At 32.8% G+C, this 18,771-nt stretch overlaps 2 protein-coding genes and 1 non-coding gene across 4 annotated transcripts in view; 2 read left to right on the forward strand and 1 right to left on the reverse strand.

The window, feature by feature from the left end:
- Positions 1–6,571, forward strand: part of LOC143347881 (HUWE1-associated protein modifying stress responses) — a 24,442-nt gene extending 17,871 nt beyond the window's left edge. The window contains exon 5 of the mRNA XM_076777491.1: positions 6,098–6,571. Coding sequence (XP_076633606.1) covers positions 6,098–6,102 — 5 coding nt within the window. The 3' untranslated portion in view covers positions 6,103–6,571. The remainder of the gene's footprint in view (positions 1–6,097) is intronic.
- On the reverse strand, positions 3,749–16,527 carry LOC143347876 (uncharacterized). Of its 2 annotated transcripts, XM_076777475.1 has the most exons (8): positions 16,401–16,527; positions 14,804–14,884; positions 12,939–13,041; positions 9,153–9,284; positions 7,460–7,899; positions 5,191–5,410; positions 4,916–5,123; positions 3,749–4,484 (listed from the first exon to the last, which is right to left on the reverse strand). In XM_076777475.1, the coding sequence occupies exons 2-8, from the start codon at positions 14,876–14,878 to the stop codon at positions 3,929–3,931; spliced, it is 1,734 nt and encodes a 577-aa protein (XP_076633590.1). In that variant the 5' UTR covers positions 14,879–14,884; positions 16,401–16,527; the 3' UTR covers positions 3,749–3,928. The 2 variants fall into 2 exon arrangements, with proteins under 2 accessions (XP_076633590.1, XP_076633591.1); XM_076777476.1 differs by lacking the exon at positions 9,153–9,284.
- On the forward strand, positions 8,547–8,619 carry Trnat-ugu (transfer RNA threonine (anticodon UGU)). The gene has a single exon. It is a non-coding gene; the product is annotated as a tRNA-Thr (tRNA).
- Positions 16,528–18,771: the final 2,244 nt, after the last annotated feature.

Raw genomic sequence — 18,771 nt, forward strand, 5'->3', positions numbered from 1 at the left:
GCTGGCGGCCGATCCTCCGCTCCACGAACAATGGAATCTGTCTTACCAATGGGGATTTAATATCCACAGAGTAAAAAATTGAAAAATTGGATTTTGAAAAGAATCTTTTTGGTTCACCTTGTTTGCGAATGGAAAGTTGTAAATTTTAGGGAGAATGTGAGGAAATTTGAACGATATCAAGTAATTTTAGCGTAAAGAAAATCGTTTTGTGAACTTAAAATATGGAAATTGGAGAAAATTGGCCCAAGAACCAATGAGAATTCTTCTTTTATATGAATTTGATTTTCCATGGTAATGAGTGATTTTGGATGTGGGAAAGAAGATTTAGGCCATTTTTAGGTGGTATACATTTGTGTGGAAAATTGTTTTTTGACTTTATTGGTCGTATTTGAGAAAATGAGCCTAAAAAGCAGGGTGAATTTAATGCATTGAGATTAGAAGCTTTGATTTTGGGGTTTTCAAGTTGAATTGCGAGCTGATTAGGTTGGAATTGTATACAAAGTGCCTGGCCACCCTTGGGAAAAATTTTAATGCGAGATTTTAGAGGCCGAAATAAGAAGAAAATCAAGATACCAATTTGTTGATTGAGGCTTCGTTAAAAAGTTATTAACGTTTAAAGTTTCATAAACCGGAAAACTTTTCAGCGAAATTAAAAAATTTTAAATCGTTCTGGAAAAATTATTTTCGGTTGCGGGGGTCAATTACAATCATTTTTGGTCAATAGACATATCACCGAAATCTTACTCACTTTCGAGAAAAAAATTCGAGTAAGTGCTGAAAGTTTTGGGTGAAAAAAAAGACTTTCGAATCGTCTTGGAAAAATTATTTTTAGTTGCAGGGGGCAATTGCAAGCATTTTTGGTCAACAGATATACTTCCGAAATCCTACTCAGTTTCGAGAAAAAAATTCCTTACCGAAAATCTAATTTCTGGCCAGGAATGTCTGCCCGAATTTTCATGCGAATCTTTAAAACGTCATAACTTCTGAACGGATTGAACGATTTTAATGTTTAAAAAAGCAAACTACGCGTATTTTGGTGGAAAATATGTAGAAATTCTAAAAATATTCGAAAAGTTGGTCCTTGACCCCGAAAAATGAGAAAAACCATATAGAAATGGTCCAATTTTCAAACAGCCAATACTCCTACAATAGTGAATATATTTCAATGAAACTTTTTTCTGAAGTAGAGCGCATGGGTACCTACAAAAAAGTATTACACAACTTTTCTGTAGGGCGTCAAATAAAATTATCAAAAATGAAAAAAAATGAAAAAAAAAATTTTTAATTAATTCTGAAAAAATTATTTTCGGTTGCGGTTGTCAATTAGAATCATTTTTGGTCATTATACATACCCCCGAAATCCTACCCACTTTCTAGAAAAAAATTATAGAATGTGTGAAATTTTTCGACGGAAAAAAAAAAATTTCAAATCGTTCTAGAAAAATTATTTTCGATTGCGGGGGTCGATTACTATCATTTTTGATGAATAGACATACCTCCGAAATCCTAACCACTTTCTAGAAAAAAATTCGAGAAGATGTCATTCGACAAAATTAAAAAATTTCAAATCATTCTAAAAAAATTATTTTTGGCTGCAGGGGTCAATTATAATCATATTTGGTCAATAATCATACCCCTGAAATCCTACGCACTTTCAAGAAAAAAATTCGTGTACGTGGACAAATTTTATTAATGATTTTTTAACGAAACCTCGAAAAATAATTTTTTTTAAATAGTTTTCTGGGCTGTAATTTAATTATAATTATATTAATAATGCGTGGTAAATCAATTGAGATCATAGTAATTGAACTGTTCGACGAGGCTAGAAGACGGAAAATATTACTTTCGGACGTTTTAAAGTTTTGAATATTCAATATCTGAGTCGTTTTTAGGGAAACTAGCCTCAGGAGCCTCACAAGTTGATTAAATCCAGTTTAGATTCTTTTCCAATTCGAATTGTGGGCTAAATGGATCGTAATTGAATGTAAAAACACAAAGTGTTATCATAGCAATTTTATTGAGATTTCACAACAATTAACATGCAAATATTACATCGACTCGAGAATCTTACAACTATAGGCGTTCCTTTTAACACAATTGCTAAACACGATTAATATTACGACCATAATTGCTCTTTTTCCAGCATCAGTCCTTCAGAGAATACTCTTGAAATACATTTTTATAGTATTTTCTATTATAAGATTTCCAAACTTATTATTTTTTCGATTGGAAATTATTTTTTATAAATGATATTTGTTTCTTAGTGCTCTATTTTCAGATCAAATTAATTAGTGTGATGATAATTAATTAAAAGAAAATTATTTTCATTTTTAATAGACAACTTTTCCATGTAAATAATAAAATTGAGGTTTTAAATACTTGATTACAAATTTGTTGATGCTTAAATTTAAATTGATTCTTGTATTCCAAGAGTTTTCGAATTATTTACACTTATGGTTGTTATAATTTGGGGATTCTTTATACGATAATCTTTGCCACTATCGATTCTTATTTATTTACGATTTCATCACAGTTTGATTATGTTTTTCTTGTTAACTACGTTTTTTAACCGTATATATTGTTATTATTCTTATTATTATTATTATAACAATGTCCAATATTTAGTTGACAGTTTCTTAATTATAATTTTCACCCGAAGACCAAAATTTATTATATAAAAACTGTAATAATAAAAAAAATGATATAATTAAACAAATGGAAAATATAATTTCAATGAACAGTGATTATTTAAAATTTTCTACGAATATTGGAATATTTTCTGCTGACTAACACCAATGATCGCTAACGTAAATATAAATGTTTTAGTTTTATCTTCGAAAAAATTTATTATGCGGAATAGAGTAATTATTTCGAAATTTTTTTATAATTATTTAGTAATGTTTTGTAATAATAAATTTTAGTCTTTAAAACTAAGTATTGTAATAATTATTGGTCCGACTTAAATTCCTTCGACGCGATTTTTTTGGAGAACCGTCGCCATTTTGAGGAGTATATTTGTTAACAATGTTTAGTACCAATCTCGTGGGAGAAAATGAGACTTAATTGACTACTTATGGTTAATTCTTCGAGTGTGAATCATGGTAAAGAAGATTCCTACTTTTTTTGCACGTTTTAGGACAGTGTTAGAGTATAGCAAGTATCGTTGAACGACCACTTCGTTTTATAGAGGAATTTTTCAATAGTGTTTAATGATAGCGTAATAAAGCTGTGCTAGAGATATAAAAATAGATTTATTTATTTATTTAGTTAAGCCTTTTATTTAAAAAAACAACGTTCGACTCGGTCGACGTTAGTTGGATTGTCACGTTTGCTAAGCTTTCTCTTTTACCATCTGAAAACTGTACAAAAATCACTGAATCTACAATTATACAAGTCTGACATCGATTTTAACATTTCGAAATAGTTTATATGTAATTAATTATTCATATCATATTGAATTATGGTAATTTCGTGAAATTAACGGGGAAAAATTATGAACAATTGGAGAAATATGTTTCGTAGGAAGTCATTTTACGAAAATTTACGAAATGTATTATTTTTTGAAATTTAATTGACCCTAAAATTTGATTTCAGAAACTTAATTTTTCGTTTAGAAATATTAGAATTTATTTACATCCGAGTGGTTAAAAAATTACGAAATTTCTCATAGCAATATTAAAAAAATTCAACATTCCGGTGGCTAATCGATCAATTCGCAGTCTTTCCAGTAAAATTACCATTATTCAAAATTTCAAAAAAAAAAATTTATTCACCGTGAGCGTTTCAAAAAAACCTGATCATAGTGACGGTCAGTGGTGGCCATCACCTTCAATTCCAAAAGTCTCCCTAATAAAAAATTATTTTCCAAAAATTTTTCTAACCATAATTCACCCATTTTTGGCACCGAATCCCCATATTTGTTCACATTTCAAATATCTCCTACCATTTGCATATTATCTTCTTCGTTTCTCACAAAATCATCGAAACTTTCTTCGCCAAAGTTATTCGGTTTCGTGAATTGTTTCTTAATTACACGATTATCCAAAATTAAGCTGTTCCTCTTGCTTTCTCTGTTATTTTCCTGAAGATTCTCTAATTCTGGTACCTCGAGCAAAGCATGAGCTTCGATAGGCCCCTCAGACGCAGCAATGCCGGCCGATTCTTCGAAATCCGTCGCGTGGCTTTCGTCGGAATAGTCCGCTCGACTTTCTTCGGTGTCCAACGACGTTTCTGCGTAATACTTGAACTCAAAGTCAGATCCACCACTCTCGATGACCGCCTGTGTGTTTAACGAATGTCTACTCGAGTTATCATCTTTCCTATTTTTGAACAATTGTCGTTTATTGTCATCGGAAATCGATTGGTAGAGTTTGGGCTGGCGATGTTTTTTCAAATTTTCGCCACTGCTTGTCCTTGATCTAATACCCAGTTCCTCGGGAAAATATTTAGTGCAGTCTACACTAAATCTGTCCACTGATAATTTCCTAAAACAAATTGTTTAATAACATTTTAGAGTCTCCATTATTAATTTTGGTGCTGAAAAAGAGATATTACCATATTCATTTTTATTAAATATGTTTATTCAATGAAGCATACTAGTGAAAACGTCTTTTAATTTCTAAACAAATTCTCATTTTTCAATCTTAAATTTCTCACTTATAATTTAGCAATTATTTTGAATCATTAATATACTATTATTAACTTAGTATATTAATAATTTCACTTATTAATTTCTAAACCAATTTTCATTTTCCTAAATTAAATTCCTCCGAAAAGATTCGTGATTTTAAAATTATTTAACAATTACTCTTTCGCATTTGTAATTTTTCCTTTCAAATTGAATTTATCAATTTTTAATAATTGTAAACTTTCCTTTAGAATTATACTGTTGAAAAATGGTATAATCAAAAGTTACCTATAATCCCCTCTCCTAAAATCAGGGCTTCTTCTAAACTCCAAACTAGCTTTTCGATTTCCCATAGATCTCTCCACCCTCCTGTCATTTCCTGCCTTATCGACGGACATTCTCAGGAAGCTCGATGCTGCCATCCTGCGTGATATTTTCGTCAGCTCCTTCGAGGCCAAATCTTCGAAATGTCGATCGTCCAAAGAATTTCTATTTCCTTTCTCCGAAAAAAGTTCCAAATCAAAATATTTTTCAAATTTTACAATAAATCCACTGTGGCTTACCTGGGGAATTAGACGAAGAATGACTGACGGGGGATCGTAATTCGTCCAATTCTTCCACATATTCGACCTTGGTTTGTCGAAGTAGCTGATGGCGTCTCGAAGTGTCCGATCTATCTTTAATTTTTAGCGTAACTGGACCTTTGTTTGGAATATGCAAATCCATCGCCATTGAAACCTGGCTACCGCCCATCCTCTGCTGCTCCAGACTCTCCCTACTAACCTAATTGAACCATAGTAATTTTCTACAGCCATTAAAACAATCGCGAAATCTTTTAAACTGTAAAACATTAATAATAATATTGGTAAAATCGTTAAAACTTAACAAAACGTATCGAAAGATTCTCAAGGGGTACATCATATTGGAAAATGGCCGCCCCAGGCATTACCAACTAACCTTCTTTAATTACAATAATTTTCACAAGCATTAAAATTCTCAAAGAAACTTTCTCTTATTATTTACTGGTTATAAATAGTTAATAAAGTGAAATATTTAGAACATAGTAAGAATTCAAGGGGGTCCGCCATATTAGAAAGTGATCGTCGACAGTGGGAATATTCAATTCTCTTTCAGGAAATTCATGAAATTTTTCAATCGTTATATTGAGAAATGTTTAATATGTTTTTAAAAGTGTACAGTCATACCCCGATTTACGTTCTGATTTACGTCATTTGTTTCAACAGTTAGGCTCTGCTGTGTTTTCTGAGATATGCAAAGTTTAGATATCTCAAGATCTAGTTGACCGATTTTCTTCACATTTGGAGAGAATTTTCAATAGATGCGCTTGCCCCACAGGAACTAGAGATTTTTAAAAATTTTGAGTGTTACCATCGAAATTTTGACTTCTCCCTAGTTCCTGCTATAACTACATCCTTCCTAATGAAGATACTTTTTGCCTCTCTGTATCAGATTAGCGGATTGGCTGGAACTATGGAAGCAATTGGAGCATCTTTTTGGGAAGAGCCATTAAATAAGAGGCTATAATAACCAAAATTTTTAATATTTTTGGATGAAAACAATACTCTACATATTTATGAGATTAGCATTGGAAAAAAAATCATAAAATGAACCTAACAAGTAGCAATCTAATCAGCAATAACCCCATAAGCAACGTTATAACGTTAATACGTAGCCATGGCTACTGTTTGATGATCTTATTTAAATTAGAAATCCATCTGCATCTGAGACAGTAATACTTGAACAATTTGAAGAAGCTATGACTGTTTCAAAATTGCAGGAAGGGTTAGATCTGTTTAGAAAATATTGATCCAAACGAAGAAAGATCATCAAAGGTTAAAAATAGAGCAAACCAATTGTTTGTACCTTGTCAAGAAACTTTACATGAAAGGAAGGAGCTTCGTCAGATATTCATGTCGAAATTTATTAATCATTTATTTATTAATAAAGAAGAATATATTAATAACAACTAATAAATAAAAATGTAATATATGAAATTTAAATAAATGTGTATGTATATGTATATTTGCAATAAACACGTAGTATGTACATATGTAGCTTACATTTTATTTACCCCGACTTACGTATTTTTCAATTTACGTCGGCTAATCCTGGAACCAATTAGAACGTAAGTCCGAGGTATGGCTGTATAGAGGCCATTTTCTTGGAAATAAGCCGATTAAGCGCCTAGTTTGATTTAAAAATTCTGAAAATAATTTTTCTATTTTAGACAAATTAAAATTTATATTTTTTTTGACGGCCATTTTTATTCTAACGTTGTTTAAATGAATTAAATATTAATTGTAGGCTATATTGAAGCCCAATAATTAAAAATATTTAAAGCCCAAAAAATTTAAATATGCGACATTGAAAGAATTCGAATCAATAATAAAATATATTATTTTTGCAATTTCAAGCGTGAAATGGAATATATTATTTAATAGTTTAAACTGTAAAATACAATACTTCATCTTTGTTCAATAACTACGTCTTCGAAGAGGTTTCGAAAACAACAATTGTAAATTAAAATTTATTTTATAAAGTAAAAATAAAATAAAGATGGTCTTCAATTTATTAAAATAAAAACATTAAGAAGCGTTGGATACATACGAAATTTAAAAGAATGTTTTCCAAAGGAAAATGTTTTATTTTTATCTAAAATAAAAAGAATGGTATTTTATTCAGTTTTAGTGATTGTATACTTCAGAGTGAAATAAAAACAATAGAAATATTTCCACTAATATTCTTATAGGCGATCCTTCCAAAATTTCAAAGAATATTTTTTTCTAAATAAAAATAAAATAGTGCTCATACCTGATAATTACTATAGCTAGGATTGTCAACGGATAGAGCATGCCTCTGCAATAATTCAGGATTCAACAAGGCACAGCCAGCATATTTAGCCGTCCTTTTTCTCGGCGATTTTTTCTCCACCAAAGTTGGGGCGCTGGGACTTTTCTTAATCGAGTGTCCGGCCTGTTTCTCGTTTATTTCTTTCGAGAATTGCATGAACTCCGCCGTCAACTGTTTCCTGAGGACCTCGTGTATGCTAGGGCTGGGGCTTCTGTTCATCCTAAACACGCCTAGCTGATGATCCCATTTCGTAGTTTGGCTAGAAATGGATCTTCGATTACGTTGGTTCCTTATGCTCTTTATGGTCGACGGCTGGTTGAAACGAAACCGCGCTGGGACCACTTTGGCAGCGTTGTCGCGGGCCTCGAAGGTCATTACACAAGCTGCCACCACAATGAACCCTGAAAAATTTCAGCCTCTTAACTCGTTTCTCACAGAACCATTAATTATTTAATATTAATCGGTTCGACGAATTATTTCTTCGACGTCACGGACGGAATATCTCGCGAACTAATAACTTTTTCGCCATAGCGTCTTAATAATTTTCTATACGGAATGACATAGCAAAAAATTTGCGTTTCCACTAAAAAAAAAAATTGTGCAACAGTCAATTGCACATGCACCCTCGTGTTAAAAAAAAAAAATCGAACTCCTACAAACGTAGATCCCTTCTAGGCATTCATCTTTTCCCTTTGGCATTTTTTCGTAATCGTATCGATAACGGAGCTATGGCGCGAGACGATAATTGCGTCGCGAGATATCTCATCCGTGACTTTGTTCGGATTAGCATTGGGAAACAAGATATTTCATATAGTTGGATAGTTGGACAATATTAGGGACCTATTAATCGGCGTTCGAATTAATTTCGAGAAAGTTTTAAGCTATTTTCTAAGTTTAAATTCTCATAAAATTGGAAAATTATTTAATATTAGATTAAGATCGAATTAGTCATTATTGGTTTGTTTGTTAATTTCGATGTTTAGTATAGGGAAAATATGAATATTTATAAGACAGTTTATATATAGTATTATGTAAGTTTCAAGCGTGAGCCTCCATAGCTCAGGGGTTAGAGCACTGGTCTTGTAAACCAGGGGTCGAGAGTTCAAATCTCTCTGGGGGCAAATAATTTTTTTTTCTTTTTTTCTTCGTCGATTATGTTCGTTTTCATTCTACAATAATGGAATATTACTTAAATATTTTATCTAAATCGATTTGACCTATTTTTATTCGATTTTTCGGAATCCGTATTCAAGATAAAAATTCAATTTTCTCTACATATTTATTATTTTTTTTCTTCTTTAAATAAGAATTCTAAGCTTGTATCTTTTGGATAATAATTGAGCGTCAAATAAACAATTTTTCTTTTTTGAACCAAATTGTTTCTATTCGCTTTTTTGTAATTAGTACTTAGCATTTATTTTTCTGTTTTTAAATATAATTCAATATGTACGTATAATAAATTGGAAAATGTATATTATTTTAGGTTCTTTGCGAATATTTTGAAATTTTATTAACAAATAAAAAATGAATGTTATTTTACTTTTTTAAAATCATTTTAATTTAATTTCAATTTTATAATTTGTCGAATCATAATCGAAGACAGAAATTAGGATTTGAGTGGTTATAGTAATATAAAAATGGCGAATATTATTACCTCCTACGCCCATCACTATAGGTCCAGCATAACTGAGATTGTTTAAGTGAAATCCACGAGATTCATTCTTCACTTTTATAGTAATATTGCCTCTGACTTCCTGCGCCACGGATAGCTGGTCTGCAAAATAGCCTGATTCCAACTATGTATCAATTCTTCTAATATTACTAACTCTTAGAAAAGGTTTGGATTAAGATTGCAAGATTTAATAATGCTGTCCAATAAATTTTAACTTTTTCTTTATTGGTGGTGTCATGTTGTACAAATTCTCAATTATTAATAAAAATAAAGTTTTAATTAGTGAAAACTAAAATGGTTAAAAAGGTCTGTCTTAGCTGAAAAGACAGAGGAGTTAGTTCAATAAAAAGATAGTTAATCTTAAAAATTAATAAGTTGAGAGAAGACGTTATATTATTATTCCCTATTAATCCTATAATGGAATCATGTAATGAAATTAACGAAGAAATTTTGAGAAGACTGATCACGAGTAAACACAGTCGCATTTTTGAGTTAAAAGAAAAAAAAAACAAGATTCTACTCATTAAAATTTTCCATTCTATCGATTCAAATTATAACTTAACACGGCGCTCAATGGCAGCACCTGTCATCTGCTCAAAGAAAGATGCGCTCAACGCCGAAATTGGGCATCTGCTCATGATTGACATGCGCGCGCATCGATCATGGGCCTGCTGATCGCTGCCTCGTGGTGGCCAAGTTCACGGCCATTTTGTCAGTCGTGTTCTAACCGCGTGCAGGTGAAGTGTTCGTAGTGTACTTATGAATTGTGTTTCTCGCGTTCATCATCTTCTCATACTTTGTGTAATATCATCATAACATTTCCAGGTACTCCTTCTCATAAATCTTCCACAATTAATATAATTCTCACTCTCGATCGGTTCTAGATTTAACATTTATGTCAATCATTATCAACTTTGCGAAAATTAATATTTTTAACAAATTGTTCTTTAATGAAATCTATTGGACTACCGGTATAACGCATTAAAATGTAAGATATATCTAACATTTTGATCGCTGGTTGTATGGGTAGCGTTTTTTTGGAAATCGTGTCGTTTTCCTGCATTTTCGATTCTTTTTTCCTCTGCTCCTTTGTGCACGTCCCTCTTGAGTACATCTTCCATCCTTCACTTTTGATTCAGATTTTTCAGTTCTTGAAATCTTCGTTTCTTCTAACAGATCGACTTTTCTGAATGCTTTCAATAGTTCTGATTCCGTAATTGTCGATCAGGAATATTAAGAAATCCAATAATTCTTCATCAGGAACTGATATACGATTGGCCACGATGATTTTTCATGATAATAATCATAAAATGTTTTTTCTTTTTCGCGAACTTCGTGCTTCAAATTTTTTCCGTAAATCACATTTGCTAGGACGATGATTATACATCATTTTTGTAGGACAGAATATTTAAGCTAGATTCAGTTGCAATAATTCAACAAGTTAAAATATAATTTTAGTTGCCTCTCCTACTGCTCGAAATCTTGATCTTCATCCTCAAAATCAGTCAATAGCTCAGAAACAGATTTTATATTCACACGCGACCTCACGTTTCTTTTACCGGACGACGATGTATTTGTTTTTAACGCTTCATTTTCACATCGCAATAATTCAAGTTCTTGCCTTCTTGAAAGTTCCAATTTACTACTTGCATCCGAAAAATGCAATGTTGTAGCCATTTTTAAATTTGTGTCCGTTGAAATGGAAATTCCTTACATGTTGCCCACTAATTGTATCCTCCACTCTTCACGAGAGTCTACTTCTTTTAAACATTTTATTAATTCTGCCTTATTCCGTGGTGTCGATAATGCTTTTCCTCTAACTTGAGCCCTTATCCCACTTCTGAAAACATTGCGAGGGTATTTATCCAATAAATAAATAACTCCTGAGTTAATATGAGAGTCATCTTCTACTCTTATGATTTTATTTTGGTGTTCTTCCAATGTAGGCTGTAGATTGGATGACCGATATATTATTTCCATTAAAAAATGTAATTGGAAACTCAAAAGTTCCAAGCGGAACAAATCCATCGATTCGTTTTTGACCGATAAGGTAGGTTGCGACGGACTGGTAGGTACGTTATCAACAGGTTCACTCACTAGCCGGTAGATGCCGTTGGGGAGGATAACATTGTGGCCCTACCTTATCGAGCGGACAGTTTGGGATATAGGTTATACGACGCTTCCGTTAGATATAGTCCAACATTGTTATTAGCGAACTATGCTATACACGTTGTACAAAATAAAACGAATAATTGTTGTATAATAAAGTTTTTGGTAAAATATTTAATTCTACCGTTTCTACCTAAAGGTTCGTGCTCATAGACGAGCATAATGACTAAAGCGCCATTGGCCCCAGCGTGATAGAATTACAATTGGGTCTAAAACTTCCCTTTAACATTCTCTGCACTTTGGTGCTGGATTTGCCATTGTAAACGAGGACGAATAGTCAATATAAAACTGATATAATCGAACTGATAACATCGAATGGTTTCTAAACTATTGAAATTATAGAACTACACTTTATTCACAATAGGCTTCTATTTACGTTGTATAAGTCAAAGTCACATAGCAGAGCAGACGTAATACATAATGAGGCATTTAAAACAGTCCATCTAAATAGGAATGGTGTAGAATTTAATTAGAGACTTGAAAATTAAATCTAAATTTCATTCATTCAATTACGAAAAAAAACAGTCATAAATAATGTAGCTTTCAAATTGAAATTTTTACTGTCTGTGTACGTGATATTGAAGAAAATTGTTTATGGATTTCTCAGTCTGAGTAATTTTTTGTTATTAAAAGATGGGTGTTGGTAGATCAATTTGTACATAGATCGATTCAGCGTAAAAAGCGTTATAAAAATATATATTTTAAAAATTAAAAATTATTTAAGGTTATTTGAAAAATTACTAGTACTTGATTTTCAGCTGAATGCCCACCCTTAAAGCAGGCGGCCAGGAGGTTATCTTGTTCCTTTTTTCGCGGTATTTCAAGTCGTTGCTGGCCACGAGCGGTCAATAAAGAAACTCCGTAACTACGTGTACATACAGGGTGTTCGGTCACCCGTGGGAAAAATTTTAATGGGAGATTCTAGAGGCCAAAATAAGACGAAAATCAAGAATAGCAATTTGTTGATTGAGGCTTCGTTAAAAAGTTATTAACAGTTGCGCCTGTGGACAGGCAATCTGCGTACAGCTGCGTGCGCGCGATAGTGGTTCTCACCCAGCATGAGAAACTCTACTTCGTGACGTATCGACAGCCTTACAGTTTTCTGAATGAGAGTCACTATCGCGCGTACGCAGCTGTTCTCAAGTCGCCGTTCTACAGAGGGAACTTCAAACTTTAATAACTTTTTAACGAAGCCTCAATCAACAAATTGGTATTCTTGATTTTCGCCTTATTTTGGCCTGTAGAATCTCCCATTAAAATTTTTCCCATGGGTGGCCGAACACTTTGTATATTAAACGCGTGATTTCTCCAAGTTTCGCCAAATTTCGATCGCGTTCTCCCGTATCAGTAACTGGCACTATTCATTTTTTCCATGTTAGGGAATTCCTTGTAGGCTCGTTCGTCTCGTCTTGTTAGAATAATGTTTTTAATCACGTGTAATTTATAATAAAAGGAATGATTTTAGGCGTTAAACAAAGAGGTCATTCACATTAAAAATTGAAAATTAATTATTGGGCAATCTAATATTTGTAGAAATAAAATAGCATTAGCCATGCATCAAACGAATAAACATTCATTCTTTTCTAAAGTTCTACTCACCTATGGTCGCCATGCAAGCTCCTAAAAGCATTAGCAGCAGCCCAATTCCTAGCGCTTCACACGCGTACCACAAGCATCGAGTTGTCACCTTGTCTCTCACCACCTATATTCGATTTAATACCTTTTGTTAACAATTAAGATGCGAATCTTCTATTAGCTGCATTGATTAATTGATTTTTCCTTCAATTTCACCCATTTTTTGCAAGAGACATAAATATCTGTATTAGGACAGTAAAGCTATACTAAAACCGATATAATACCAAAATACATTACATTGCTGATTTCGATGCATACATTTATACGAAACATTTGAAAATAAAGGAAGTGACGGTGGAATAATCTATAGAAATATATACAAGGTGTCACCACTGGGAGAAATTTTAATGAGAGATTTTAGAGGCCAAAATAAGACGAAAATCAAGAATACCAATTTGTTGATTGAGGCTTCGTTAAAAAGTTATAAAAACATTTCCAGCCACACAGTATATTTTCGGCAAAGAATTTTTTTCTCGATAGTGCTTAGCATTTAGAGGGTATGTCTATTCACTAAAAATAATTGTAATTGACCCGTGCAACTAAAAATAATTTTTTTAGAACGATTTGAAATTTTTTTTAATTTTGTCGAAAAATTTCACACATCGAATTTTTTTCTCGAAAGTGGGTAGGATTTCGAGGTTATGTGTATTGACCAAAAATGATTGTAATTGACCCCCGCACCAAAATATAATTTTTCCAGAATGATTTGAAATTTTTTAATTTTTTCGAAAAATTTGTCCACATACTCGAATTTTTTTTTGGAAAGTGGGTAAGATTTCGAGGGTATGTATAATGACCAAAAATGATTGTAATTGACCCCCGCAACCGAAAATAATTTTTTCAGAATTAATTAAAAATTTTCTTTTTCGCCGAAAAATTTCAGCACCTACCCCCTGTCGATTTTTCTTAAAAATTCGTTTTTCATTTTTAGTAATTTTGTTTGACGCCCTACAGAAAAGTTGTCTAATACTTTTTCGTAGGTACTCATGAGCTCTACTTCAGAAAAAAGTTTCATTGAAATATATTCACTATCGTAGGAGTTATGGCTGCTTGAAAATTGGACCATTTTTATGGGGTTTTTCTCATTTTGCGGGATCAAGGACCATCTTTTCGAATATTTTTAGAATTTCTACATATTCTACACTAAAATACGCGTCGTTTGCTTTTTTAAACATTAAAATCGTCCAATCCGTTCAGAAGTTATGACGTTTTAAAGATTCGCATGAAAATTCGGGCAGACATTTCTGGCCAGAAATTATATTTTCGGTAAGGAATTTTTTTCTCGAAACTGAGTAGGATTTCGGGGGTATGTCTGTTGACCAAAAATGATTACAATTGACCCGTGCAACCAAAAATAATTTTTCCAGACCGATTTGAAATTTTTTAATTTTGTCGAAAAATTTGTCCACCTACTCGAATTTTTTTCTCGAAAATGGTTAGGATTTCGGGGTTATGTATAATGACCAAAAATGATTGTAATTGACCCCCGCAACCGAAAATAATTTTTTTAGAACGATTGGAAATTTCTTAATTTCGCCGAAAAATTTTCCAGTCGTTATGGAACTTTGAACGTTAATAACTTTTTAACCAAGCCTCAATCAACAAATTGGTATTCTTGATTTTCGTCTTATTTTGGTCTCTAGAATCTCTCATTAAAATTTTTCCCAGAGGTGGCCGAACACCCTGTATTATTATATAGAATTTTCTGTAAAAATATGAAGAAATTCTTTGGACAAAAGAATTATATAACTAATTTTCAAATAATTTTTTTTAAATTATGTATTTTCTAGAATAGTACCTTTAGAAATTTCAGTTTCAATTGTACTTACCTGGACATTCCAATGTGCTCCAGGACCACAGGCTCTCCGCTGTGTTCCTTGATACTGAAAGCTTCCTTGTGCCATTTTGTGCTGAAATTAAACGAATTTTCCATTACAAAATAATTAACCTAAGAACTGACTTATATTTAATAATCAGTAAATATCATTACTTTAATAAATCACGCGATTCAAATGAAAAAGTTAATTTGCCAGATTGGAGATACATTTTTCCTTGAACGCTATTTCAGAAAATAAAATTTGTTATAACATAAAATTTAAAATAATTATTCGACTGATAGATCACCTTGCAAACAAGAAAATATACTATGGAATATTATGGATGGCGATATTTACGTTTATTTTTAATATCATTTCCATCCCTTCCCGGATAAATAGTTGTGTATTTCATATTTTTTAGGAAACACAGAATCGTACACTGATAACATTGTTCGCCGCCAACATGATTCATAATCCGCTTATTTTTACTACTCTTCTTTCGCAGATACAATATACAGGATGTTCGGCCACCCCTGGGAAAAATTTTAATAGGGGATTCTTGAGGCCAAAATAAGACGAAAATCAAGAATACCAATTTGTTAATGGAGGCTTCGTTCAAAAGTTATTAACGTTTAAAGTTCACCCCATACTGAATTTTTTTCTTGGAAATGCGGAGGATTTCAGGGGTATGCCTATTCACCAAAAATTATTATAATTGACCCCTGCAATCGAAAATAATTTTTCCAGAATGTTTTGAAATTTTTTTTTTTCGCCAAAAAATTTAGACACCTACCCCCTGTCGATTTTTCTTAAAAATTCGTTTTTCATTTTTGATAATTTTATTTGACGCCCTACAGAAAAGTTGTCTAATACTTTTTTGTAGGTACTCATGAGCTCTACTTCAGAAAAAAGTTTCATTGAAATATATTCACAATTGTAGGAGTTATGGCTGTTTGAAAATTGGACCATTTTTATGGGGTTTTTCTCATTTTAGGGGGTCAAGGAACAACTTTTCCAATATTGTTACAATTTCTACATATTCTCGATCAAAATACGCGTCGTTTGATTTTTTAAACATTAAAATCGTCCAATCCGTTCAAAAGTTATGATGTTTTAAAGATTCGCATGAAAATTCAGTGAAACATATCGATAGTATGGTCAGACATTATATTTTCGGTAAGGAATTTTTTTCTCGAAAGTGGGTAGGATTTCGAGGGTATGTGTAATGACCAAAAATGATTGTAATTGACCCCTGCGACCGAAAATAATTTTTCCAGAACGATTTGAAATTTTGTAATTTAATTGTTAATAACTTTTTAACGAAGCCTCCATCAACAAATTGGTATTCTTGATTTTCGTCTTATGTTGGCCTCTAGAATCTCCCATTAAAATTTTTCCCGGGGGTGGCCGAACACCCTGTACACAATAAAACAGAAACAAATTATCTTCTAACAAAATAGTTTATTACGTATTATTATAATTATAATTATAAGTAGGGAACAAGTGTCGTGGAGGTCTGCGTAGTTTTTTCATACGCAATATCGTCATTATTTTTTTTTTATTACATCGTGTAAATTGTATTTTTAATTAAATATTAAAAATTACTTACAGAATTCGAGTTCTTCAAATCTTTGAGGCTCTTCTGCAATCTTCGATTTCTTCTTTCCACAGATTTCCGCCAATTTCGCCCGCACTTCTTCAGTCATGCTTCAGCTTGAACTCAACAGGTGGCCAATCAGCTGATCGGGTCGTCCATTTTTAAAAACTTTCGTTTTTTCACAACGGGAATTACTATTCCTACATTTTCCCCTTTTCAGCCACGGATTGGAGCCACCAAATCGACTCTGGATCATCGATCACACGTAGATCCCCCTTCCACCAGTCACTTTTCGAAACCGAATTCCCTCTCAAAGTGTCACCACTTTAAAATAATAGTTCAAATCTTTGTAAAACGATATTAAAAATTGTAATTTTTCATTTTCGCATTCGGACTTGAATACTAGAAAACAATAACAATTTTTTCAGAATGTAATTGTTCACAAAGTATTTACTTCCAGTTTGAGGGGGAAAAAGACAAAAACTTTGTAATTAGTTATTTAATTTAAATAATATTAGAACAAGATGAATTTTAATTTATTAACATCGTAATCTGTGGCAAGTATGGTAGAAAAGTAGCGAATGATCGAATTATTTAATAAATAATAAGAAAAAAAGATAAAAGTGCGAAATTTACGGTAATATTGAGAATTTTCTAATTAATTAAAATGCTATTAAAAATCAAATTATTAATATTCACTATCATACTCATTTTTCCGCGTAATTATCGGAAAAAGGTAGGATAATATGGCGAAAAAGGTTTTCGAAATTTTCAATAATTTAAATAATAAAGTTGATTATGTTTTTTGATCACATTTTTCTTGAAACTGGATATTTAGTACAGCCTTTGGAGAAGTATACGTAGGATGAAAATTATACTTCGTTGAAGCAAATGATAATCACGTTATGCTAATTTCCGTTTTAGAAAACGTTTGTTTTGGAAGAGGAATGATCGAATATCGTCAAATTATTTCAATTATGGATTTTCGCGATCCAAGAAATTTGTTGTGGATCATAGATGAATCTTAGATCTTTCGACTGGCGGGTGGGAGGAGGGGGGGGGGGGTGTAATAGTCACAAACATTAATTCTTCTTTAACTTTGTGGGGTGTTAGTTGAGATTAAAACACATTTGAAAGTTGTTATAGTATTGGAAAATGATGAGGGAGGGGATTGAGGAGAGGAATATCACTAAAAGTTCACAGAATTATAAAAAAAATCTTACTGCTTTACAAAGTTAAAAACTGGACGACTGGGGAGGGGTAATTCCCTCTGAAAGTGTCACAAATTCACACAAAAAAAACCGAATTTTCCCTCCACAAAGGGGTTCGATAAAGGGTTTAAAACACGTTTAAAACTCGTCACAGGGTTAGGAAAAATAATTAAGTGGCGACTAATTGGAGAGGACGATATCACAAAAAGTTCACAGAATCATCGAAAAATCGTAATTCCCCCCACCAGTTACAGGAAAAAAATGTCCTCTTAATGTGTCACTCACAATTGAAAAACAACCACTTTGGGACTCACTGGGGGGTACCCAGGCACTTAAAGGGGGTTTTTTTTATACCTCAACGATGGAAAGTGACCGCCGGCGGTCGTGTAGTTGTGGAAACACACTTAAAAATCCAAGATTTATAACTAAATCCTGGCGTTACTTGAATCTTTCGAGAAAAAATCCGTCTTCCCGACGAGTTTCGAGACTTTTGAGGTGTACTTATCGCGGTTAGGGTCGAGGACTCATGGCTGGCGACGCCGACGCCGCTCGAGGGAGTGTCTGAGCATCACCTGTTGGCTTCGAATCCCGGTCAGGGCTATACAGGGTGGCGAAAAGCGAAGGAAGAGGCTGGAAGCGTCTGCGCGAGGACAGATCGATGTGTTATATCGCCGGCCACGGGCGTCCTCCGTCTTTAAACAGACGCGTTGCGACGTCGACGCTCGTCGTTCGGTTCAGAGAGCCCCTTTGTGTTCGCTTTGTACTACAGACAAAAAGATGGCGGCCATTCGGAGCCGATAAACGAGACTTAACCTTCTTTTTCTGACACTTTTTGAGGATTACTCGAACCTTTTGTGTTCGGTTCGTAGCGAATGTTGGCTAATCGGATTGGGAAACCCGAGAACATCCATTTGGACGAGAAACTTGGCTTTGAATTATAATAGTTCGAAGATTCTTGTTACAGGATTTTTCGAGTTGGATGAAGCGTTTATTAAGCCTCCATTTTGTTGTATAATTTGTTTCCAGTTTTGTGTTAGACAGAAAAGGATCGAGGATTTTTGAAATTATTCAAGAAACAACGAGAAATTACAATATTTCGAAAAATGTTTTATTTAATTTCGATTAAAGAGAATATTTGGGACAAAATTAATAAAGGGCTTATGGTCTTGATT

The sequence above is a fragment of the Colletes latitarsis genome, chromosome 11 (genome assembly GCF_051014445.1).
Source record: "Colletes latitarsis isolate SP2378_abdomen chromosome 11, iyColLati1, whole genome shotgun sequence".
Classification (NCBI taxonomy): Eukaryota; Metazoa; Arthropoda; class Insecta; order Hymenoptera; family Colletidae; genus Colletes; species Colletes latitarsis.